Source organism: Vipera ursinii, assembly GCF_947247035.1.
Source record: "Vipera ursinii genome assembly, chromosome: 7".
Classification (NCBI taxonomy): domain Eukaryota; kingdom Metazoa; phylum Chordata; class Lepidosauria; order Squamata; family Viperidae; genus Vipera; species Vipera ursinii.
In genome coordinates, this window is record NC_139521.1 from 4154853 (window position 1) to 4179330 (window position 24478).

General features: G+C 45.3%; 1 protein-coding gene across 3 annotated transcripts; it reads right to left on the reverse strand.

Moving 5' to 3' along the window:
* Nucleotides 1–270: 270 nt before the first annotated feature.
* Nucleotides 271–22287, reverse strand: FAM114A1 (family with sequence similarity 114 member A1). Of its 3 annotated transcripts, XM_083367336.1 has the most exons (15): nt 22073–22256; nt 20714–20864; nt 19921–20242; nt 18413–18494; nt 17170–17280; nt 16953–17062; nt 15077–15211; nt 14318–14470; nt 14086–14209; nt 12596–12678; nt 10134–10319; nt 8211–8350; nt 6192–6264; nt 3981–4034; nt 271–821 (listed from the first exon to the last, which is right to left on the reverse strand). In XM_083367336.1, exons 3-15 carry the CDS (start codon nt 20230–20232, stop codon nt 705–707), a joined length of 1680 nt encoding a protein of 559 aa, XP_083223462.1. In that variant the 5' UTR covers nt 20233–20242; nt 20714–20864; nt 22073–22256; the 3' UTR covers nt 271–704. The 3 variants fall into 3 exon arrangements, with proteins under 3 accessions (XP_083223462.1, XP_083223461.1, XP_083223463.1); XM_083367335.1 differs by lacking the exon at nt 20714–20864 and having other exon boundaries at nt 22073–22287; XM_083367337.1 differs by lacking the exons at nt 17170–17280; nt 20714–20864 and having other exon boundaries at nt 22073–22287.
* Nucleotides 22288–24478: the final 2191 nt, after the last annotated feature.

Below are 24478 nucleotides of genomic sequence, written 5' to 3' on the forward strand. Positions count from 1 at the left end.
CCTTCACTCTAAGGAACCAGGGTATGAGCAAAAACAGATGGTCTAATTGATTGGGTAGGGGCTAAGATGTAATCGTTTGTTTAAAGAATTTACTGCTTTTTGGCTTAAGACTTTACGATGTAAGCCTACAAAAAGCCGACTTGCAATAATTCATAATATTGCTAAGGCAAGTGAACATTTCGGCTAGTGAGAGGATTGAAGGCCCACCAATGGAAAATTGACTCAGTATCAGAAATAAGACCTAATGCTAGAAGCAGAGTTAGAAATAAGGTCCATTCCTCTATTATATCCTTGGTTCTCTTCCCTACATGTTTACATTTTCATATTAGGATCACAGCAAGATCAGTCAATAATTTCGTCTTTCTGGCTGCCTCAATTTGCTTGATTAAAATCTTCAAGCATAAGGACCAAAAAAAAAAAAAGACAACTTTTTTCCCCCAAAACAAAATCTAAAATATTTAGTAATATATCCAAGGTGAATATGCACCAATAAAACCAAAATAAACCTTAAATTACTACGAGAAAGATGAAGTCGTTTTCCCCCTTGCTGATACCAACACACTTAAATAGTTCATTTGGGTTGAAAATGTGATTCAGTAACTTTCTGTGCAAAACCAGCGTTTGGCGTCCTTTGAAAGACTCCAGGATGGCTTACACTGCATTTGGATATTGATATTTGTGCCCATCAGAAATTAAATTGATGGCTAGTTGAGAGGCAGTCCCGGTTGTGTTTTCAAACAATGGATTTGGATGTGTGAGATCTGAAGAACAGGAAGCAACAACTGGAAAGCATCTTGAATATACACAGTGCTGTTGCAGCCCTAACCAGGAAAAAAAAAGAAAGAAAGAAAGATATTATTAGCAAAGTGTAGCGTATTTTGTGAGCTCTTACAGAGAAGTCAGGGGGATCTGCTTTCAATAAAGCTTTGTTGTTGTTAGTTGCGAAGTCGTGTCTACCTGAATACGGTACAAAGGTGGGATCCACAGGCCCGGCAGTGGAACTTTGTGGCTAGCATGTCAGCTCCAAGGAGTTCAGTAGGCGTAGCCGTACTAAGTGGAAAGTAAGTGTTGTTGTTGTTAGCTGTGAAGTCGTGTCCGACCCATTGCGACCCCATGGACAACGTTCCTCCAGGCCTTCCTGTCCTCTACCATCTTCTGGAGTCCATTTAGGCTCACGCCTACTGCTTCAGTGACTCCATCCCCTTCTTCTCTTGCCCTCCACCTTTCCCAGCATGAGGCTCTTCTCCAGTGAGTCCTTCCTTCTCATTAGGTGGCCAAAGTATTTGAGTTTTAGCTTCAGGATCTGGCCTTCTAAAGAGCAGTCAGGGTTGATCTCCTCTAGGACCGACCAGTTTGATCGCCTTGCAGTCCAAGGGACTCGCAGGAGTCTTCTCCGGCACCATAGTTCAAAGGCCTCAATACTTTGGCGCTCAGCCTTTTTTATGGTCCAACTTTCACTGCCATACATTGCAACTGGGAAGACCATAGCCTTGACTATACGCACTTTTGTTGGCAGGGTGATGTCTCTGCTTTTTAGTGTGCTGTCTAGATTTGCCATGGCTTTCCTCCCCAGGAGCAAGCGTCTTTTAATTTCTTGGCTGCAGTCCCCGTCTGCGGTGATCTTGGAGCCCAGGAAAATAAAATCTGTCACCACCTCCATTTCTTCCCCATCTATTTGCCAGGAATTGAGAGGGCCGGATGCCATGATCTTGGTTTGCTTAATGTTGAGTTTCAAGCCCACTCTTGCACTCTCCTTCTTCACCCGCAACAAGAGGCTCTTTAGTTCCTCTTCAATAAAGCTAGCATCACAAATGATCGTATTTGCTGAAAATACAACCTTACTTTCAAAGATGGAAAGTGTACAGGGAGTTGCCGACTTACAATCTTTTGTTTAGTGATTGTTCAAAGTTCCAACAGCACTGAAAAAAGTAACTGAGGACCATTTTTCTGGGAGTTGAACTCCACAAATCTTAAAAGTTGCCAAGCTTGGACATCCCTGCGTTAGATTAACGAAAACCACAATGCTTGCCCAAGCATCCTTACAAGTCAGCTTAGTTTTCACCCTTTTTCACCCGTACAACTGTCCCAGGGTCCCCCTGGTCATGTGATTAAAATTTGGACCCTGGAAAACTGACATGTATTTTTGACATCTGCAGTGTCCCCCGGGGGATCACGTGATCCCTTTTTGCGACCTTCTGATAGCAAAGTCAACGGGGAAGCCAACAACCGGGTGGCTATTTTGACAACTGCAGTGATTCGCTTAACAAACCTGGCAAGGAAAGTCGTAAAGCGGGGCGAAACACCCTTAATGAATGTCTCTCTTCTTCTGTGTCACAAACAGAAAATTTTGGCTCAACTGGGTTCGCTTCCCCGTTGACTTGGCTTCTCTGAAGCTTGCCAAAAGGGAACATGTGACCCCAGGACTCTGCAACCGTCATAAATAAGAGTCAGTAGCTAAGCCTCCGAATTTTGATCATGTGGCCACCGGGAGGCGGCAACGGCCGTTAAGTCACTTTTTTCAATGCTGTCGTAAAAACGAACGGTCACTATAGGAATTGTTGTGAGACAAGGGCTACCTATAACCATATTATTTATGGAAGGGGCCACGTTATCCCAATTCTCCCACTGTAACTAACGGCGGCTCAGGATGTTTTGCTAATTTGATCAGCAAAGGGAATGGATTGGCTGTGCTCTAAAGCTTCTTGCCAATCCATCCTCTCCCAAGCCCTTGAAATATTCTTGAAAATGCTGGATTGCAATCGCGAAGCTTCTGCAGATGACGGATGAGCGTACAAAATAGTGCTGCTTATGCAACATACAGGAAGGGTTTTCAGGAATTGGGCATGTCTAGTCTAATGAAAGTGGGACGCGGTGGCTCAGTGGGTTGGGACGCTGAGCTTGTCGATCAGAAGGTCGGCAGTTTGGCGGGTCGAATCCCGAGTGACGCGTAACAGAGTGAGCGCCTGTTACTCGTCCCAGCTTCTGCCAACCTAGCAGTTCGAAAGCACGTAAAAATGCAAATAGAAAAATAGGGTCCACGACGGTGGGAAGGTAACAGCATTCCGTGCGCCTTTGCCGTCTAGTCATGCCGGCCACATGACCACGGAGACGTCTTCGGACAAGCGCTGGCTCTTCGGCTTTGAAACGGAGATGAGCACCGGCCCCTAGAGTCGGAAACGACTAGCACGCATGTGCGGGGGAACCTTTACCTTTTTAGTCTAATGAAAAGAAGGAGGAGGGGTGACATGATAGCAGTATTCCAGTCTTTCAAGCGTTGCCCCAAAGAAGAGGGAGTCAAGCTGTTCTCCAAAGCACCTGAAAGCAGGACAAGAAGCAACAGATAGAAACTAATCAAGGAGAGAAGCAACCTAGAACTAAGGAGAAACTTCCTGACAGTTAGAACAACTAATCAGTGGAACAACCTGCCTCAAGAAGCAGTGAATGCTCCAACACTGGAAGTTTTTAAGAAGAGACTGGACAACCATTTGCCTGAAGTGGCATAGCATTTCCTGCTTGAGCAGGGGGCTGGACTAGAAGACCTCCAAGGTCCCTTCCATCTCTATTAGTCTATGTTCTGTTCTATACAATTAAACAAAATTGAGGTGTCCTGATGATAATACTAATCAGAATAGAGCTGGAAGGGACCTTGGAGGTCTTCTAGTCCAACCCCTTGCTCTCACAGGAAACTTAAGACTATTTCTGATAAATGGCTGTCCCGTCTCTTCTTAAAAACCTCCAGTGATGGAGCCCCCACAACTTCTGAAGGAAAAGTTATTCCACTGATTAATTGTTCTAACTGTCAGGAAATTTCTTCTTAATTCCAGGTTGCTCCTCTCTTTGATGAGTTTCCATCCATTATTTCTTGTCTTGCTTTGTGGTGCTATTACATTTTTTGGCTTTTCATAGGGTATCAATGCAGATTAGAAACAGACAGCCAAACAGACAGCTCCTTATGTAAAGCAAATATTGGCCTTACTTACCTCTGTTAGCACACTATTGACCATTGGGTTGAGGATTTCAGCTTTTTTGTCGCTCTGTTTAAAGGAAAGCACGGAGAAAGTTACGAAGGCTCTCGCAGCAGCGAGGAAATGTCACCCGCCTGAAATTCTGATCAACGGAAAATGCTGGTTTCCTCTTACGCGGAAACACGCTTTGTGTTCGTTCACCAGCTATCCAATGTTAACTTTTCGTTAACCCTGATAATCTGGCAGAATTGGAGCTAACACGCCGATTTTAAAACTAAAAAGTAGTTAGAAATTTTCCAAAGAACCTGAGTCTAGTAGTAAGTAGTTAGAAATTTTCCAAAGAACCTGAGTCTAGTAGTATGGACAATTTAATTGCATATGGGATTTTTAAAAAAAAAAACCCACACACTTCCAACTCACAGTGTGAAATAGTCACTGCCAATGAACAGTGTCAGGGCTGGCGGGATAAGCAGAAATTAATAAGTTTAATACCATATCAACAATCAAGATGTAAACAATGTCCCAATCAAGGAACTACTAACTCAGACAAACAAGCTTTAACAGTGAACAACAGCCTAATCAAGGGACTGTCAAGACTTCATTCCCGCCAACACTGTCAGGGCAAGCCACTAGTGCAGGGGTCTTCAAACTTGCCCCTTGTATGACTTGTGGACCTCAACTCCCAGAATTCCTCAGCCAGGCATGCCTGGCTGAGGAATTCTGGGAGTTGAGTCCACAAGTCATACAAGGGGCAAGTTTGAAGACCCCTGCACTAGTATATAAACAGCAAACACACCCCATTCCCTTCTACATGGATGATGTTCCCTAGTTGCGTCATTGAAACATCTGCAAGGGAACCAGTCAATCTCAGAGCTTCAGAGAGCACCAAGGACCCCCGCAGAATATAGGTGATTTTGATGCGTCTACTCATTGAATTAAAATCCATACAGTGAATTACAAACAGCCACGCAAACGTCTATCACGTCATACATATCACACAGTGCACCCACTGCTTTTCCGGAAAGTCCATAATATCTGCTATTATTCTATGTAGACTTTCTCCCTTTATTTGCAGAGAAGGACCACTTCTGACTAGAGAGGGCTGCAAACACGTCTAAGTGCTATTGTTATTCATTCCTTCCCTCCCCGCTCCCTGCCTCTTTCTTTCTTTCTTTCTTTCTTTCTTTCTTTCTTTCTTTCTTTCTTTCTTTCTTTCTTTCTTTCTTTCTTTCTTTCTTTCTTTCTCTTTCTTTCTTTCTTTCTCTTTCTTTCTTTCTCTTTCTTTCTCTTTCTCTCTCTCTCTTCCTTCCTTCCTTCCTTCCTTTCTCTTTCTCTCTCCCTTCCTCCCTCCCTCCCCTCTTTTTCCTTCCTTCCTTCCTTCTTTCCTTCCTTCCCTCCCTCCCTCCCTTCCTTTCGCCATGGTGACACAGTGGTCAGAATGCAGTACTGCAGGCTACTTCTGCTGACTGCCAGCTGCTAGCAATTCGGCAGTTCGATTCTCACCAGCTCAACTTTGACTCAGCTTCCCATCCTTCCCAGCTCTGTAAAATGAGGACCCAGATTGTTGGAGGGAGGGAGGGCAAAATGCTGACTCCGTAAACCGCTTAGAGAGGGCCGTAAAGCACTGTGAAGCGGTATATAAATCTAAGTGCTACTGTGATATACTCTGAAATTCATCTGCATGCAACTGTCACAGATTTGCCTGCAACGTGAGGAGTTTAATTATAAAGGTAAGAATCAATTATCCTGAATCCTCCAGTTACTGCTATGGTGGAATATGAGTATGAAATAAAGCCGTTGGCTATAAAGCTTGGCAATTATCAGCACTTGATGAATGGAGTGGAGAAAAAGCAAGTCATATCACTTAAAAGCTACAATATATATGATTAAAAACACATGAACTTTTTTTTTTGCCAGTGGTTCTGTGAGAAATACGTTATATGCCTAAGTGGAATTTTCCTCCAGTGGGATTTTCCCATGTATTTTACCAGGAAACATAGATAGGGCAGGCTAGAAAAGTCAGTGCCCTCCTAACCATACCCAAGCACTCCGAATTTGTTAGCGATGTCCATTTTGCTCTCCGAGCTCACGGTGACCTAACCCTAATGTGTATTAGATGCTGATTAGAGATACCATTTAAATGTCCCTATTTGTTCACTCATTCTCTCACTTAGTTAAAGAATAACACATGAAGTAATAAATAAATGAAACTGTGTAATAACTTACCGCCACCAAAGTCAAAACATCAGAAAATTGTTTTGATAGGGATGACACTTCGTTACACATCGTATGCGTTAAACTGTTGAAAACATAATGGAAATAGAGTATTTGTCCATCCTAATCAGCATATTCTTGAATATTTCAGTCCAAATTTCACTACGCTCTAGATGATTGCCAATTCATTATTATTCACAATTTGCCTCCAGAAGTTAATGTTAATGCTCCAACACTGGAAGTTTTAAAGAAGAGATTGGACAACCATTTGTCTTAAATGGTATAGGATTTCCTGCCTGAATAGAGGGTTGGACTAGATGACCTCCAAGGTCCCTTCCAACTCTGTTATTCTATTCTATTCTATTCTATTCTATTCTATTCTATTCTATTCTATTCTATTCTATTCTATTCTATTCCATATTTTCTATTCCTTTACATATTTTCTATTCTATTCTATTCTATTCTATTCCATTCCATATTTTCTATTCCTTTACATATTTTCTATTCTATTCTATTCTATTCTATTCTATTCTATTCTATTCTATTCTATTCTATTCTATTCTATTCTATTCTATTCTATTCTATTCTATTCTATTCTATTCTATTCTATTCTTCATTTCTCTATTCTATTCTAATTCTATTATTCTATTCTATTCTGTTCTGTTCTGTTCTGTTCTGCTCTGCTCTGCTCTGCTCTGCTCTATTCTAGTTTAGTCCTCCAAGCTTTCGGACTTCTGCTGGAACCCATCCTCAGGTAAGTTCTCTCTAGTACAGTGTGTACTGTTCCATGTTTGGTATTTCTATGGTGCCTGTTGTATGTGCCTGATTGGAGTGGGTTAATGGCTGGCTATTAAGTCATTGGCTGTCATTTGCCTGTGGTGCCCACCCCTTGTCATCTAAGAACATGATAAGCTGGTGATAAATCAGCACTCCTGTTGACTGACAAAGGGCCTGTTTCCCAGGCTTCAATCTTTTCCTTGGCTATTTTTGTCCCTGCTCATCCAACAATCTTAGTTGCTGCAAAATTGAATGTGTGTCCTTGTTCATTGCTATATGAGGCTACCAATGATTTCGGGTCTCCTCGATTGCCCCTAAGATGCTGTACTGTTATATTTTCTCAGCCATATAACACATTTACATAAATTTGCATAAATATTCCACTTTTATGGGTCAGCATGTGATACATATCACACACAACAGCACTTTTTTTTTGGTGGAACGCAGCTTTGCCTTTTGATTCATTGCTGTTGCCCCCCCCAAATAATCTAAATCATAAAGAATAATTTTCAAACATTGCAAACCTAAAGTTAAAACATCATCTAAAGAGGTAAGGGGTGAAATCTTGAAAGACTTCGCTACTTTCCATAATTTTAGCCACTCTTAAAATTAGGATCTTTTTTTTAAAGGAAAGTCTGTGGCCTACATCTATAGGTCGTCCTCATTTAACAACGACAAATGAGGCCACCAACTTGGTCATTCAGTAAAGCGGTCGCTAAATAAAACTGTGACTGGGCTTAATGATCTCACTTTAGCCTTCTTTAACAGATCGGCAAAGGTTGTTAAGTGTGAGGATTGGTTGCAGAATTGCTTTACATCACCGCTGTTGACTGCCAACGGTCACTGAACAAGGCAGTTGCTAAACCAGAATTACCTGTAATGTCACAGAGGCAATAACAGCTGCAGAAGTTCCTTGCTGCCTCTGGGTTGTAGCCAACACAATGTCACAAAGCAGGGGTCTTCAAACTTGGCAATTTTAAGACGTGTGGACTTCAACTCCCAGAATTCCTCAGCCAGCCAGGCTGGCTGGCTGGCTGGCTAAGGAATTCTGGGAGTTGAAGTCCACACGTCTTAAAGTTGCCAAGTTTGATGACCCCTGTTATAAAGCCTCACCACCAGGTGGAACTTGTGTGACCGTGTAACATTGCACCCCCAAGAAAAATGAAAATATTATGATGAATGGATGGACGGATGGATGAACGAACGAGCAGTAGCCCTTGAACAGAAAAAAACAGCAAATGAAAATATATTCACTTTGTTAAACCTCGAGCTTGGTCCAAGGTGGGCTTTTCAATTTCTTGTCCATGGAGAATTAATTCTGCTAATTTATGCAGTTGTTCAATGCAACGGGCTGTTACTTCGGCCAGGCTTTCAATGGACAACATGTAGAGTTCCTAGAAAGAAGGAAATGTTTACGGATTAGCACAGATGCTACAGATTGTACATGTAGGAGAGAAATATCCAGAAAATATCATCAGTTATACAGGTTAAAATAAGCAGAACCTTGGTTCCTTGTAATAGGAAGTATTGGACTTTGTCGGCAGTAAGAGAAAATTCTGCTCCTATTATTACTAAATCCCTGGTTTCACTATTTGTTTTCTAAGCCTAACCTACTAAATGAAAACTTCAGAAGTCAGATTTAGATGGCTTTGGATGAGGAACTCAGAGGTTTTCTGCTGATGGAATTGCTCTAGTACTTGATAACATTACAAAGCATTGCCCCCAATGCAAAACATGAGCAATGGATTTTATTAGATGTCAATATTGAAAAATAAATTTTGAAAAGTTTCCAAGACATTATAGGATCAGGAGGCAAGAGTTAAAAGCCTGGTGGGCTGGTAGACATTTTTGATATGGCGAACAGAATTTCAGGAAGTGCAAAAAAAAAAAAAGGATCTCAAACATTCCATTTTTCGTGACATCTGAAGAGGGTATCAAAAAATCAAGATGGCGTCCATGAACATGGGATCAACCTGGTTTTTCTAAATATATTGTGATGCTTGTTTAAAAAAAGGGGGCACACACTTTGATCCCACCGTCATGGATTCCATCTTGATGTTTCGACATTCTCTTTTAATGTCATGAAGGTGGATATTTTGATATTCCCTTTTTTCTCCCCCCCCAATTCCTGAAACATAGACTGCCCTATCAAAAATAAAAGAGAGAGTTCCTTGTTATCTCCAGTGGAAAACAAATAAAAGCTGTACTGTAGGCTTGTGAAATAATATCAAAGTTTGGAAAGCCAAGAAAATCATCAATGGAAAACCTTGGCCTTATCATAATCTGGTACAGTCTGTCCTTAATACCTCATTGTCCTCTTTACCACAGTCCTCAGTTTCTCTAAGCCAGGGGTAGGCAACCTTGGCTCTTTTATGACTCATGGACCTCAACTCCCAGAATTCCTGAGCCAGCCATGCTGAGGGGAAAGGGAGAGGTTTCCATGCTTAGCCATGCTAGCTCAGGAATTCTGGGAGTTGAAGTCCATGAGTGATAAAAGAGCCAAGGTTGCCTACCCCTGGCCTAGGCCTAGGCCGCTTTATGACTTGTGGACTTCAACTCCCAGAATTCCTGAGCCAGCCATGCTAAGGGGAAAGGGAGAGGTTTCCATGCTTAGCCATGCTGGCTCAAGAATTCTGGCAGTTGAAGTCCACCCAGTCATAAAAGAGCCAAGGTGGCCTACCCCTGGACTATATACTAAACCAGGGGTGTTCAAACTTGGCCCTTTTATGACTCGTGGACTTCAACTCCCAGAATTCCTGAGCCTGCCATGCTGAGGGGAAAGGGAGAGGTTTCCATGCTTAGGCATGCTGGCTCAGGAATTCTGGCAGTTGAAGTCCACGAGTCATAAAAGAGCCAAGGTTGCCTACCCCTGGTCTAAGCTCTGTTCTAAATCAGAGTTGCCCAACCTTAGTAACTTTAAGACCTGTGGACGTCAACTCCCAGAATTCCCCAGCCAACAAGGAGAAGGAGAGACAATTTGCACGGCTGGCTGGGAATTCTGGGAGTCCACAAGTCTTCAATTCACCAAGACTGGAATATACCTGCTCTAAGGTGTTTCCTAGTTCACAAAATCATAAGAGTTGGGAACGTCCTCTGGTCCAACGGCCTGCACACTGCAGGAATCCCTACACCACCCTCAACTGACAGTAGTCAAAGAAAGGCCTGGTCACAACTCACCTCTACAGTTTTGGTTGTTTTTGCTTCTGTCTTTTCAGATTCTCCCACCTGAGATTTTTCTTCGGTGACTTGCATTTCTACAATTTCATCATCCACCTCTTTAACATGGCCTGGTGGGTTCTCTTCCAGGTCTCCGCATGCGGAGAGCCTTGCTGCTTCTAAGGTAACGTAGGCCTTCTTTCTGGCCTGCAACATAATGGTTGGAAGCTGATCAAGGAGAGAAGCAACCTGGATTTAAGGAGAAACTTCCTGACAGTGAGGACAATCCACTGGTGGGACAGCTTCAGAAATCGTGGGCGCCCCATCACTGGAGATCTTTAAGAAAAGACTAGACCAAGGGTAGGCAATTCTGGGAGTTGAAGTCCACGAGTCATAAAAGAGCCAAGGTTGCCTACCCCTGGACTAGACATTCACCTATCTGAGATGGTGTAGGTTCTCCTGCTTAAGCGGGGGGGCTGGACTAGAAGACCTCCAAGGTCCCTTCCAGCTCTATTCTATATACAACCACCATCAAAAATGGCAGAGAGTTATTATTCTATTGTGGAAATGCACCGCTTCAGAATGGCACATGTGGATTCCAACATAAAGCAGCTCTTAATTTCCTGGCAGAAAATACCCCCGAGTCACATGTGAGATGGTCGGCTACATTCATTGATTCATTTGTTCTGTCACTGTTCCGACAGATGAAACTCTTCAAAGAACAAGCATTGTTTACCTTAAAAAATCTTTATTTGAGTAGCATAGCATCGGGCACTAACACAGTCGAAGCCAACATCTGAGTTCCCCTCATAGTATCAAAGCACAATTCCCTCCTCCAGTTAACAGTCATAAAGCACATTCCCAAATTAGTTTGAAGAGCGGGCTTCCCCTCCAGCTCTCCAGCCCGCCAATTCTTTCTCACGTCTTATTTCAATAACCTTGGTTCTCACACTAGGTTCACTATTGTTATGTCTAGCTAAACTATCATGCACATTCTATCCCCCCCCGCCCCCCAGCATCATCTTCCTCTAAAAGCAAAAAAGAAAAAAAATGGCTGCATCTCCATCTGTTGTCAACACAAAAACATCCGACGTTAGCAGCGTTGACAGGTTCATGGATTCAACCACCCAATCACCGACAACCGACAACTCAACCGCTCAACCACCCATCCAAGTCACTGTGTTTCCAAGCCATTACACTGTTGCATTGGCAGAATTTCCAATGGACATCCTTCCCCGTATAGATTTCCATTCCTAACCTTGCCGTTTGTCATCACTCCTTTGGCTCTGAGTAATTTGGAAGATAAACCTCCAGCTTTGATATTCCAAATGATAGGCCAAATTATTCCACAGACTTTTGCCGCATCAGAATTGGCCTCTGACAACATGGCGAAGAACTGCTCTGTCCACAGTTCCGTGTCTTAGTTGTGCAAAATGAGATTTCCTGAGAATTTACAGAGGCGTTCCCATATTTCCCTCCATCTCTGTCGCTTTCTCCTATGTGTTCAGAGTTGCTAATTAAGGATACTGATGCTGCCTGCTCTTGCCCCATTTCTTTTTTCTTATATAGATTTTTTTAGTTTTGATAGGGTTAGGAATAAGGTGGGGTTGGGATTAGGGTTGGGATTTGGGCTAGGGTTGGGATTGAGGTTGGGGTTGGGGTTTTTCCAAATGACATTTTCAATATTTAGCAAACAGCATGTCTGGGTTCATGTGTTTAACAAACAGTAATAGATCTAGTTAATTATCATAAACAATATGCCACAAAGAAGAGGGAGCCAAGCTATTCTCCAAAGCAGCTGAAAGCAGGACAAGAAGCAATGGATGGAAACTAGTCAAGGAGAGAAGCAACCTAGAACTAAGGAGAAACTTCCTGACAGTTAGAACAATTAACCAGTGGAACAACCTGCCTCCAGAAGTGGTGAATGCTCCAACACTGGAGGCTTTTAAGAAGAGACTGGACAGCCATTTGCCTGAAATGGTATAGGGTTTCCTGCCTGAGCAGTGGGTTGGACTATATGACCTCCAAGGTCCCTTCCAACTTATTATTATTATTATTATTATTATTATTATTATTATTATTATTATTATTATTATTATTATTATTATTATTATTTAATCACTCAATAGCCGCCTTCTTGCTAGCATATATTCAAAGTTACACACCACGTTCCTTTCTCTCTTGACTTGTTTTTGTAGCCACTGATAGAAATTATCCCATGTTCTAAAGTACACCGAGTCTTCTTTCTCTTTAATCTTTAAAGTCAATCTATCCGTTTCTGCACACTCTAGAGTTTTCTTCTAATTAGTACTTCTTCAGTTGGTAACTTTTCATTTTTCCAATGTTGGGCAAATACAATTCTTGCTACTGTTCTCTCGCCCCATTTTATGTTTTTTTAAAAATTAAGATGCCACGAAGGATCGTTGCCCTGAGCTAACCGATAAGCAATATCTTTAAAAATCCAATAAATAGCGTTCCCCCACCTTGTTAAGCTTGTCAGGGGTAGCAGCGACGTGTAGCTCAAATAGCAATTCTGTTAGCGTTGTAATAAACTCATCTCCTGCACCTGTGGCAATAATCAATGAAAAAAGAGTTAAATTGAGAGGGGAAAAAATACATTATTTTTGTTCCTAAAGAAAGGGATTCTAATATTTTTTTTTCTCTCCTTCTTCCTCGCTCAGACTTTAGCAAACAAATAACATTTCTGTCCTGTATCCATTTTTCTTTCTTTCTTTTTGGTACCCAATAGCGTCTACTTCTGACTTGGAAGCCATTTTAGTCCTTACCACAAGGACAAATAAGAACAGTGAACCAGTGGAATGGAAGTTGCCTTCAGAAACTGTGGGTGCTCCATCACTGGAGTGTTTGAAGAAGAGATTGGATAGTCACTTGTCTGAAATGGTGTAGGTCTCCTGCTTGAGCAGGGGGCTGGACTAGATGACCTCCAAGGTCCCTTCCAATTTCTGTATTCTAATTTACTGGGCACTGTTCTCCTCTGTGTCCTAACTGGATAACTTATAATTTCCATGATAGTTTACTTTCCACCGTGGAGGTGGTGTCCGATCCCGTTGCATGCGGAAGGAAAATTAAAATACATCTTCTCACTCAGCAAGTAAGATAAGGCTAGCTTATGCTGACGTTTCATTTCCTAATGAGAAGAAAACTTAACACATAAAAAGCACCCACTAATTTCACAACATTGAGAAGAGAAGGAGAAACAGAGAAAAGCACTGGGAAAGCACTCTTAATTTTTAAAAAGTAGTATTTTCAATAGAAAGTGCTTCAGCAGAAGTAGTTTTGGGATCCAGCTGCTCGTATCTTACACAGCATATGCTCCATAGTAGGGGGTCTTCAAACGTGGCCCGAGGATTTCTGGGAGTTGAAGTCCACAAGTCATAAAAGGGTCACGTTTGAAGACCCCTGCTCCATAGTTTTGAATCGATAAGTAGATCCTTTAATACAGAGGTGGGGAACTATGGCACTTTCATGACTTGTGGACTTCAACTCCCAGAATTCCTGAGCCAGCATGGCTCAGCTTGGAAACCTCTCCCTTTCCCCTCAGGATGGCTGGCTCAGGAATTCTGGGAGTTGAAGTCCACGAGTCACAAAAGGGTCACGTTTGAAGACCCCTGCTCCATAGTTTTGAATCAATAAGTAGATCCTTTAATACAGAGGTGGGGAACTATGGCCCTTTCATGACTTGTGGACTTCAACTCCCAGAATTCCTGAGCCAGCATGGCTCAGCTTGGAAACCTCTCCCTTTCCCCTCAGCATGGCTGGCTCAGGAATTCTGGGAGTTGAAGTCCACGAGTCACAAAAGGGTCACGTTTGAAGACCCCTGCTCCATAGTTTTGAATCAGTAAGTAGATCCTTTAATACAGAGGTGGGGAACTATGGCCCTTTTATGACTTGTGGACTTCAACTCCCAGAATTCCTGAGCCAACCTTCCTTTGATAAGTCATTCAACAACTACCTTTTTTTATTTCTTTGTCTTGATTTTCTGTGTCTTGAGAAAGGAAGACTGCCTTAATAGCAATTAACACTTCTTTTGCTGCTTCTAGTTCTTCTCCCTCAAGAGATGCCAAATATGATTTTACCTGGGGAAAAAAAATATTACAATACCAGATATTATATTTTGGGCAGACTATTTCATGATAGTTGTGGTATAGCATGTTCTCTTGATTTGTGCACCTCGTTGACCTTACCTTGACTTCGCTTTCGTTGGACAGAATCTCCAAAGCTTCTAGATGAGACAAACCCTGAAATTCATCGAAAAGCACCCCATAATGTGCTGTGGGCTCCATCGTGACGTGCTGGGCAAGTCTTTGCTTTTCTTTCTCTTTGGCTTCCCGCAGCAGCTGTGGAAATATAGAGTGGTGGGGCCAGTTCTGATTTATGAGCTGTGTAACATAGGGGAAATGTAAGATCTGTACACCGGGAAAAGAAAACAACCACTTCACGTGTGTCTGGCTGAGGAATTCTGGGAGCTGAAGTCCACAAGTCATTAAAAGGCCAACTTTGAAGACCCCTGGTCTGGATCCAAGCCCACAGTTTCATCAAAATGGCCGACTGAGGAATTCTGGGAGTTGAAGTCCACCAGTCATAAAAGGGCCAACTTTGAAGACCCCTGGTCTGGATCCAAGCCCACAGTTTCATCAAAATGGCCGACTGAGGAATTCTGGGAGTTGAAGTCCACCAGTCATAAAAGGGCCAACTTTGAAGACCCCCTGGTCTGGATCCATGCCCACAGTTTCATCCAAATGACCGACTTGAGGAATTCTGGGAGTTGAAGTCCACCAGTCATAGAAGGGCCAATTTTGAAGACCCCCCCCCTGGTCCAGGATCTCCCACCAGCATCCTGTCCAATCAGGATGAAGTAGTACCAACTTATCTAGAAGGGACTAAATTAGAAAAATCTTGCTAAATCACTGTTTATGATGATAATCACTGTGTGCCTGTTTCACCTGAGATAAAGAAACAGTCCGTTCCATCAGAATTTTGGTTTTCTTGAATCCAGGATCACCTTCTGCTAGAACATTCATGGTTTTCTTGCCGATAAACTCCAAAGCATCAAGTCCGCCAGTTAAGACACTTTTACCCTGCATAAAATAGAGCAGAACGCTCGCCTTGATCAATATATTTACTTGTGAATAAGTAAAGCCCATTAATTTTAATAATATGTCTTTTTAAGGGGTTCTGTTCTATTAAGCCAGGGGTCTTCAAAGTTGGCCTTTTTATGACTTGTGGACTTCAACTCCCAGAATTCCTCAGCCAGGCACGCTGGCTGAGGAATTCTGGGAGTTGAAGTCCACAAGTCATACAAGGGCCAAGTTTGAAGACCCCTCTATTAGGCAGTTACGAAGCTAGATAGCACTTATTTTCTCAGGAATGCTTTCCCGGGAGCATGAATTACCGTCCATAATTTCTAGTTGCGAACGGGCATGTTTGGATTGGCTGGGAATTATGGGAACTCAAGTGGGACATCTTTGGAAAATGCCCTATTTGGGAGACTGGTACAGGAACACAGAATTTGTAATTTATGAACGTATTTTTCTCTCTTTGATTAGTTTCCATCCGTTGCTTCTTGTCCTGCCTTCAGGGGCTTTGGAGAATAGCTTGACTCCTTCTTCTTTGGGGCAGCCCCTGAGATACTGGAACGCTGCTATCCTGTCACCCCTCTCCCTTCTCTTCATTAAACTAGACCAGGGGTCGGCAACCTGAAAAAGGAAAAGAGCCACTGGGAAATGGTTCCATCACACATAAAAAAAAGTGGGAGCCGCGTGCGTGCGTCCATGCACGCGCATGCGCAAAAAATGTTTTGCGCATGCGCAAAATGGGTTTTTCTTGCACATGCGCGGACGCGCGCGGTTGCCATTTTTTTAATGTGTAATGGAACCGGCTCCCGGTTGTGCGACGGCGACGGCCCGTTTGCAGAGCTACCGCCTTCGGCAGCCTGCAAACGTGCCGTGACAGCTTTCCCAAAGAGCGGCGCCGCTGCCCGTTCGCGCGGAGGTGCGCGCGCACCTCTCCAAAGGTTTGGGGAGGTGCGCGCGCACCTCCACTCGTTCGGAGAGGTGCGCGCGCACCTCTCAGAATGGGCAGCGGCGCCGCTTGTTGGGAAAGCTGCGGCGGCCCGTTTGCAGAGCTACCGCCTTCGGCAGCCTGCAAACGTGCCGCCGCAACTTTCCCAAAGAGCGGCGCCGCTGCCCGTCCGCGCAGAGGTGCACGCGCACCTCTTCAAAGGTTTGGGGAGGTGCGCGCACACCTCCACCCATTCGGAGAGGTGCGCGCGCACCTCTCCAAACGGGCGGTGCCACTCTCCATTTGGAGAGGTGCGCGCGCACCACTGCCCGTTCAAAGAGGTGCGCGCGCACCACTGCCCGTTCGAAGAGGTGTGCGTGCACCGGGTGGCTGGGAGCCACAGGAGATGGCTCAAAGAGCCGCATGCGGCTCCGGAGCTATGGGTTGCCGACCTGTGGACTAGACCTACCCAATTCCAGCAACCGTTCCTTATATGTTTTAGCCTCCGGTCCCTTGATCATCTTTATTGCTCTTCTCTGGACTCTTTCTAGAGTCTCAACATCTTTTTTTACATCGTGGTGACCAAAACTGGATGCCGTATTCCAAGTGTGGCCTTACCAAGGCCTTGTAAAGCGGGATTAACCCTTCACGTGATCTCGATTCTATCCCTCTGTTAATGCAGCCCAGCACAATGTTGGCTTTTTTGGCAGCTGCAGCACACTTGCTGGCTCCAATTCAAGCGATGGTCCACTAGGACTCCGAGATCCCTCTCACAGTTGCTACTATCCTTCCTCTTATTTTATCGCTAGAAATCCTTACGGTATTCTGCACAGCTGTCGTGATGGTGGACAGCACTCCACGGGATCCCGAAGGAGAGGAGGATAAGTCCACGTTCTCTTCCAAACTCTGCTGAGGATCCTCTTCCACCTCTTAAAGGGAGACACCGATGGGAAAAAATCCAGTAAGAACATGCTCACCAATTTCAGGAGGGGAAAAAAAAGAGTTTTTAGACAGATCACTTGAGAAAGACGGAAACCTGTGACGCTGTTTTCAGATGTTTCTGGACGTCCGCCCTCTGAAGATGCCGACGAAGGGGTACGAATTCGTAGAATGCCGGCTTTTTCTTTAACTGCTGTTAATCCTTGACCTGACACGGAACAAGGACAGGTAGCCCTTGACTTACAACAGTTCATTTACCGACCGTTCAAAGTTACAACGGCACCGAAAAAAGTGATTTGGGACTTTATTTTTCAGACTTAGGGCCTTTGTTCAAAATTCAGATGCTTGGCAACCGGTTCATATTTATGACCGTTGCTGTGTCCCGTGTGTGTGTGTGTGTGTGTGTGTGTGTGTGCGTGTGTGTGTGTGTGACCTGACTCCCTTTTGCAACCTTCTGACAAATGGGGGAAGCCAGATTCAACTTAACAACCGTGTTACTAACTTAACCACTGCAGGGATTCACAAGAAAATGGGGCAAAGCTTATTTAACACCGGATATTTTGGGCTCCGTTGTGGTCCTAAATTGAGGACGAGCTGCATATTTTATATGCAGCCGCTCTACGTGTATTTGATCCTGAAACTCTATGGAAAATTCAATCAGCAGGAGAGCCACCGAAGGGCCAATGTTACCGGTGAAAGTTGCTGAGACCATTTCACGGAGATTACACTCTGGCAAAACATTTTGAGTATTCCAATAGTTAATGCATTTTGAGCATCCCAATATGAAGCCTTTACTGAGTAATTTGATTTAAACCTGGCCATTCACCTCTGATACTTCTCACACCAACGCTCTGTTCCCATCAGATGGAATTGGATTTCAATCCTGTCGCAGCATATCCTTCTAATCTCCGCTCATTTGTGTTTAATTCAATTTGGACCCAAACCTTATATTCCCCTTTTCCATTGCTGCTTCTACTATTAAGAAAACCTGATTTTCATCATCTTGAACTGATCTACAAATAATGCCACAGCAGTAACTACTTCTTTAGCCAACTTGGGCCCAAAGTCACCAGAGATTTTAGTTCCTTCAGATCAGAGGTCTTCAAACGTGGCCCTCTTATACGACTCATGGACTTCAACTCCCAGAATCCCTCAGCCAGCGTGCCTGGCTGAGGAATTCTGGGAGTTGAAGTCCACAAGTCATCAAAGGGCCACGTTTGAAGACCCTGCTTCAGATCAACGTCAGCCACCCGTCATGTTTTATTAATTGCACCAATCTGCTTTTTGAACTTCATTACGTAAGAACAAATGGCCAAATAAGAACGTTGTGATATACTTAACAACTGTGGCAGATGCAGTTGAAAGAAAAGATTTGCTCCAGGACCCCCAAGTGCTCCATCCTTTTCCTTTGGATACTGAAGCCTACAAAAAAAAAGTTACAGAAACAGAAAACCATTTGTATTTGTTAAATATTGCTATGTGCATTGGAAGAAATTAATAATAAAAGCATATGCAGCATGAAGCAGGTAAAATGTTGGTCCTTCGGCCAAGCTCAGAGTGCACTAAGGACATCACAATTCAGCCCTGAGCTACATATACTCTATTCAAACTGTAGTAACTGTTTTCAGTTAGAAACTATGCAATCAACATTTTAAACAAAGCATCTTCCAGGTCCCACAGAGTGCTCCGTTAGAATGGCAACAGGTGTGCCTTTAGAAGGTTAGGGATAGATCATCATGGAGAACATCTCTTTATGTGAACATTAGGAATCAAAATCCATCCATCCATCCACCATGTATCTATGCACCAGCCAGCCAGCCACCCATCCATCCGTCCACTGTCCATCTATCTATCTACCCACCCATCCATCCACCCTTCCATCTATTCACTCACCCATCCATCCATCCATCCATCCATCTACTCACCCACCCATCCATCTGTCCATCCACTGTCCATCTATCCACTCATCCATCCACCCACCCTTCCATCTATTAACACATCCGTCCATCCATTCACTCACTCACCTACCCATCCATCCATCCTCTGTCCATCTACCCACCCACCCATCCATTCATCCACCCACCCACCCACCCACCCTTCCATCTATTCACCCATCCATCCATCCATCCATCCATCCATCCACTCACCTACCCATCCATCTGTCTGTCCACTGTCCATCATCTATCCATCTATCTATCCATCCATCCATCCATCCATCCATCCATCTATCTATCCATCCAGCCATCCATCCATCCAGTCACCCATTCATCCAGCCACTGTCCATCCATCCATCCATCCATCCACCGTCCATCTATCTATCCACCCTCCTGCCAATCCATCCATCCACCCATTCATTCCACACAATGTTTTGAATGCTGTCATCTGTTGAAGACCCAGAATGATTTAAACCCTAAGATTTGACTCATTTTGTCTGCTGGTTTGTTTACTAGTTAGCTAATATTCTTACTCATAATATCGCCTTGTCTAGCATGACTTCAGTGCTAGGTGAAAGAGGGTTTGTGTTTGTGTGTGTGTGTGTGTGTGTGTGTGTGTGTGTGTGATTTCCTTCAGGAAGATCTTTTTTGGGGTGGGGTGGGGGAAGAGAGTCTGAGCAAGCTAAGCAAATCCTGAAATTGAAATTGTCAACTTTATAGGAAGCCTTTTCCCTTTGACTATACTAAAGAGTTGAGTTGGTGCTGTGGCGAAAAATGGAGGATGCTAACATTTTTAGGATGCTAAAAATGCTAACTTGACTTTCTAAAGAAAAAGGAGGATAGAGATCAAATGAATGAGTAAGCAAACTTTATTTGTCAATGCACCGAAGAATTCTGGCCAGATTATTTCTTACCAAATCACTTTCTTTGTTCAGTCCTTCAGCTCCAGCTTCTGGTTCAAGGCTTATAGAGTCACTGCATTCAATCACATCGCTCTTAGCTGCTTCTCCACTGGAAGGCTGCCCGTTTGAAGGACCTTCCAAATGTAATGCCTGTTGCTCTTCCAAGTCCTTGTTGGGGCTTTCGGAAGATTCCCCAACTTGCGGTGATGCCTCTGTCGTCTTTTCATCATGGACCGCTGTGTTGGATGTTGAGATGTTCTGCTCAGATGTCGATATGCCTTCGTTTTTCTCTTGAGTTAACGTCTCACCTTGGTTCTCTGACATTTTTGGGGTCCTAAAAGAGGAGAAAAGTAGTGACATAGTTCTAATTGGTTAGAGTAGACTTTCAAAGCAAAGAAAACTAGAACGTTTTTACATTTCTCTTCAGCAGTAATTTTAGAATAGAATAGAACGGAACAGAATAGAACAGAACAGAACAGAATAGAGAAATGGAATGGAATGGAATGGAAGAGAATATAGAATAGAATAGAATAGAATAGAATAGAATAGAATAGAATAGAATAGAATAGAGTAGAGTAGAGTAGAGTAGAGTAGAGTAGAGTAGAGTAGAGTAGAGTAGACCAGACCAGACCAGACCAGACCAGACCAGACTATAGACTAGACTAGACTAGACTAGAATACAAAATATGGGATAGAATAGAGTAGAGTAGAGTAGAGTAGACTTTGACTAGACTAGACTAGACTAGACTAGACTAGACTAGACTAGACTAGACTAGACTAGACTAGACTAGGAGATAGAAGGGACTTTGGAGGTCTTCTAGTCCAACCCCCTGCTCACAGCAGAGGAGTAAGAGCAGGACCTTCTCAGTGGTAGCACCCCAACTGGCAGCACTTCATCTTCTCTCCTAAGTGAGGTTGGCCAACTGTTTTCTTGGAGAAAATACTTGCTAAATTGCCTGATGTTAATAGAAGAAAAGATATTTTAGGGCAAGATTAATCCTCAAAACAATTCTATTTATTTATTTATTTATTTATTTATTTATCCAAAACTAAATATGCTGCCAATGACCTGGGCTATCTGGTATACATTTTCTACAAAGAAGTCACCTTAATTTAGCACGTAATTAAGCGTTGCTGTGTAAGGAAGGAGCCAGCTTGACTTTGAGGGGAAGTTCTTCCAGAACGAGGAGGAAATATCTACCCCCACTTCTAGACACGGCCAAGGGAAGGAAGAACCACACAGATTCCAGACAGGTATTATTATTATTATTTTTTTAATGCTAAAACCAGAACTTTGGAAATGACGGCAGGTAGAACTTGCTTGCTTGCTTAGAGGTGTTTCATTTCAGTCTCTGCTTTCGATACTCTGCACCAGCGTTTCCCAACCTTAGGAACTTGAAGATGCGTGGACTTCAACTCCCAGAATTCCCCAGTCCACGCATCTTCAAGTTCCTAAGGTTGGGAAACGCTGCTCTGCACTACACCTGCCTGCTCAGAAGTGAATTGATGAAGTTAGGGGGTCGGCTTTTAAAACACCCCTGGGAAATAGTAGAAAAATATAAAGCGTGCACACGGGCGCGTTCTTCTCTCGGCTCAGTTGCACGCCCGCTCTCTAACCTACAGTGTGAGTTTTACTCCTAGGATTTGGCAAACTGACTTTCCTACCCACGCATCACAGGCAAACACATTTGGGAGACCGGTTCGGCCTTGCCCTCCCCCCCCAAAAAGCAAATCCCCCCCCCAACTCTTGAGTGTCTGGCCTTGGCCTCTCTCCCCAGTGAAGCGCTGAAAAGGTTAGAAAGATCTGCCTCCCTCTGCATTTCAGTGGGGTGGGCTTTCCCGGGGAGCGCTTCTGCCAAGTGGGAAAGAAATGAAGAAGTGAAGAGCCCTCAATTGTTAAAAAAAGAAAAAGGGAGAAGGGGGAAGGGGGAAGGGGAAAAGGGAAAAGGAAAGCAAGAAGAAGGAAAGGAAAAAAAATAAGGAAAGGGAAGGGAAGGGAAGGAAAGGAGAGGAAAGGAAAGGATAGGAAAGGAAAGGAAGGGAAGGGAAGGGAAGGGAAGGGAAGGAAAGGAAAGGAAAGGAAAGGAAAGGAAAGGAAAGGAAAGGAAAGGAAAGGAAAGGAAAGGAAAGGAGGAAACTGCCGGTAGCCATTCTGCCTTCTTACCCCCGCCGAGCTGCTGCCTGCCTGCGCCCTGCCTTCCCCTCCCGGCCACGTCGGCAGAAGCGAGGCGCGATCGGGGCCGGGGCGGGCCGGGCGAAGGGCCGGGCGTTCGCTGCGCGAGGGCGGGCGGCCTTCCCGACAAGCCCCCGGAGGGAGAGGCGGAGGCTCGCAGTTAGGAGGGAAGAGATAGAGATACACGGAGCAATTCCAATTTTCCCATTTGGCTGCGTGGGAAAAAGCTAAGCAGGGCTGGACTCGGCCGGGGCTTGGATGGGGCCCCAGCGGCAAAATGCAGAGCGGCAGGCTAGACTAGAAGGTAGAAAAACAACTCGGAAGAAATCTCCTATGGAGATTCGCAGCCATCCAGGCCCAAAGATGCTTTTTTTTCCAGGAGGCAACTGGACTTTCTTTGTTTTTCTCTTTGAAGAGGTTTCGCTTCCCATCCTAGAAGCTTCTTCCACTCTGACTGGAGGGTGGGGAATGGGAGGATTTATACTCCTTGCAGAGAGCTGGTCACTCGCCTCCTTTCAGCCATTTGGACTCTGAGGACGTGGACAAACCTCCAAGTGGCCTCAGTGACAATTTCCTGGGTTATTACGAAAGGCCATGCCCAAGAATCTTCTCAGAGGAACAGTTTGGACCAGGACAAAATAGATAAGGGTCAATGGCGTCCGAGGGGGTTGGCCTTCATTCCTTTGTGGCTACGAAGGTTTCTGAGCTGATGCCTCCTTTAACTCCACCCCTGATCTCCACTAATCTCTCCTACATGGTGTCACCCACGCTCTTGTCTCTTCAATTGACAGGGTCACCGTGACACCCAACCTATGGCTCAATCCAGTCAATTCTTTTTCTCATCACCTGCTCCCTCCCTCCTTCCTTCCCTTCCCCTATCCCTCCCTCCACGCGCCCCTCCTTCCCTTCCTCTCTCCTTCCCTCCCTTCCTCTCTCCCTCCCTCCATGTGCCTCTCCCTCGCTCCCTTCCTTTCTCCCTCCCTCCTTTCTTCCCTTCCCCGTCCCTCACTTCATGCACCCCTCCTTCCCTCCCTCCATGCCCCCCTCCTTCCCTCCCTCCCTCTCCCTTCCTCCTTCCCTCCCTCCCTCTCTCCCTCCCTCTATGCCCCCTCCTGCCCTTCTTCTCTCCCTCCCTCCATGCCCCCCTCCTTCCCTCCCTCCCTCTCCCTCCCTCCATGCGCCTCTCCCTCCCTCCCTCTTTCCCTTCCTTTCTCCCTCCCTCCTTTCTTCCCTTCCCCGTCCCTCACTTCATGCCCCCCTCCTTCCCTCCCTCCCTTCCTCTCTCCCTCTCTCCCTCCTTCCCTCCCTCCCTCTCTCCCTCCCTCTATGCCCCCTCCTGCCCTTCTTCTCTCCCTCCCTCCATGTGCCCCTCCTTCCCTCCCTCCCTTCCTCTCTCCCTCTCTCCCTCCTTCCCTCCCTCCCTCTCTCCCTCCCTCTATGCCCCCTCCTTCCCTTCCTCTCTCCTTCCCTCCATGTGCCCCTCCTTCCCTCCCTCCTTCCTCTCTCCTTCCCTCCCTCCTTCCTCTGTCCCTCTCCCTCCTTCCCTCCCTCTCTCCCTCCCTCTATGTCCCCTCCTTCCCTTCCTCTCTCCCTCCCTCCATGTGCCCCTCCTTCCCTCCCTCCTTCCTCTCTTTCCCTCCCTCCTTCCTCTCTCGTTCCCTCCCTCCCTCCCTCCCTCTATGCGCCCCTCCTTCCCTCCCTCCCTTCCTCTCACCCTCCCTCTATGCGCCCCTCCTTCCCTCCCTCTCACCCTCCCTCCCTCCATGTCCTTCCCTCCCTCTCTCCCTCCTTCCTTCCTTCCCTCCCTCTCTCCCTCCTTCCTTCCTTCCTCTCTCCCTCCATGCCCCCTCCTTCCCTTATCCCAGGCCAGCTGGGGGGGGAGGGGGGCGAGGACTTGTGGACCCTGCATCAAAGAATAAATTGGGGGAGGGGGCAGAAGGGAGCGAGAAAGCCCCTTTTCTCTCCTCCTCCCCCGCCTGAGAAGGGGGCCGGCGGCTTCCTCTAGCGGAGAGTGAAAGTTCCTCTCGCCACTTTCGCTTTTGCCCAGCCCGGATTTCCCCCACATCTGTCGCCTTGGCCGGTCCTTAAAGCAACGGGAAGAGTGCGGAAGTGAAGAGGAGGAGGGGTGGGGGGCTGGGGTGTCTTCCCGGCAAGGGGAAGGAGAAACGGGCCACCTCCTCCTGTTCAGAAAGCAGGCGAGTCCCGAGCAAGAGCGACACGCGTGTCCGCAGGTCTGCAGGCAGGCGGGCGGACGCGCGGGCTGTTTCAAACTCTCGTGGAACCGCCGTACCCCACCCACCACCCACCCACCCCCCAAAAAAACAACAACTCGGGCAGGTCGTTTCGTCCTTGCAAGGTAGGTGGAACGTGTGAATCGGCCCCGAGTTGGGGAGAAGA

What these genes read in the sequence shown, in the direction of transcription:
- FAM114A1 (XM_083367335.1), bottom strand. Translation starts at nt 20,232, where the DNA reads ATGTCAGAGAACCAAGGTGAGACGTTAACTCAAGAGAAAAACGAAGGC. An exon ending in CCAACGAAAGCGAAGTCAAG is followed by an intron (nt 14,210 to 14,317) that starts GTAAGGTCAACG and finishes TTTTTTCCCCAG; the next exon opens with GTAAAATCATATTTGGCATC. An exon ending in CAAGCTCGAGGTTTAACAAA is followed by an intron (nt 6,265 to 8,210) that starts GTGAATATATTT and finishes TGTTTTCAACAG; the next exon opens with TTTAACGCATACGATGTGTA.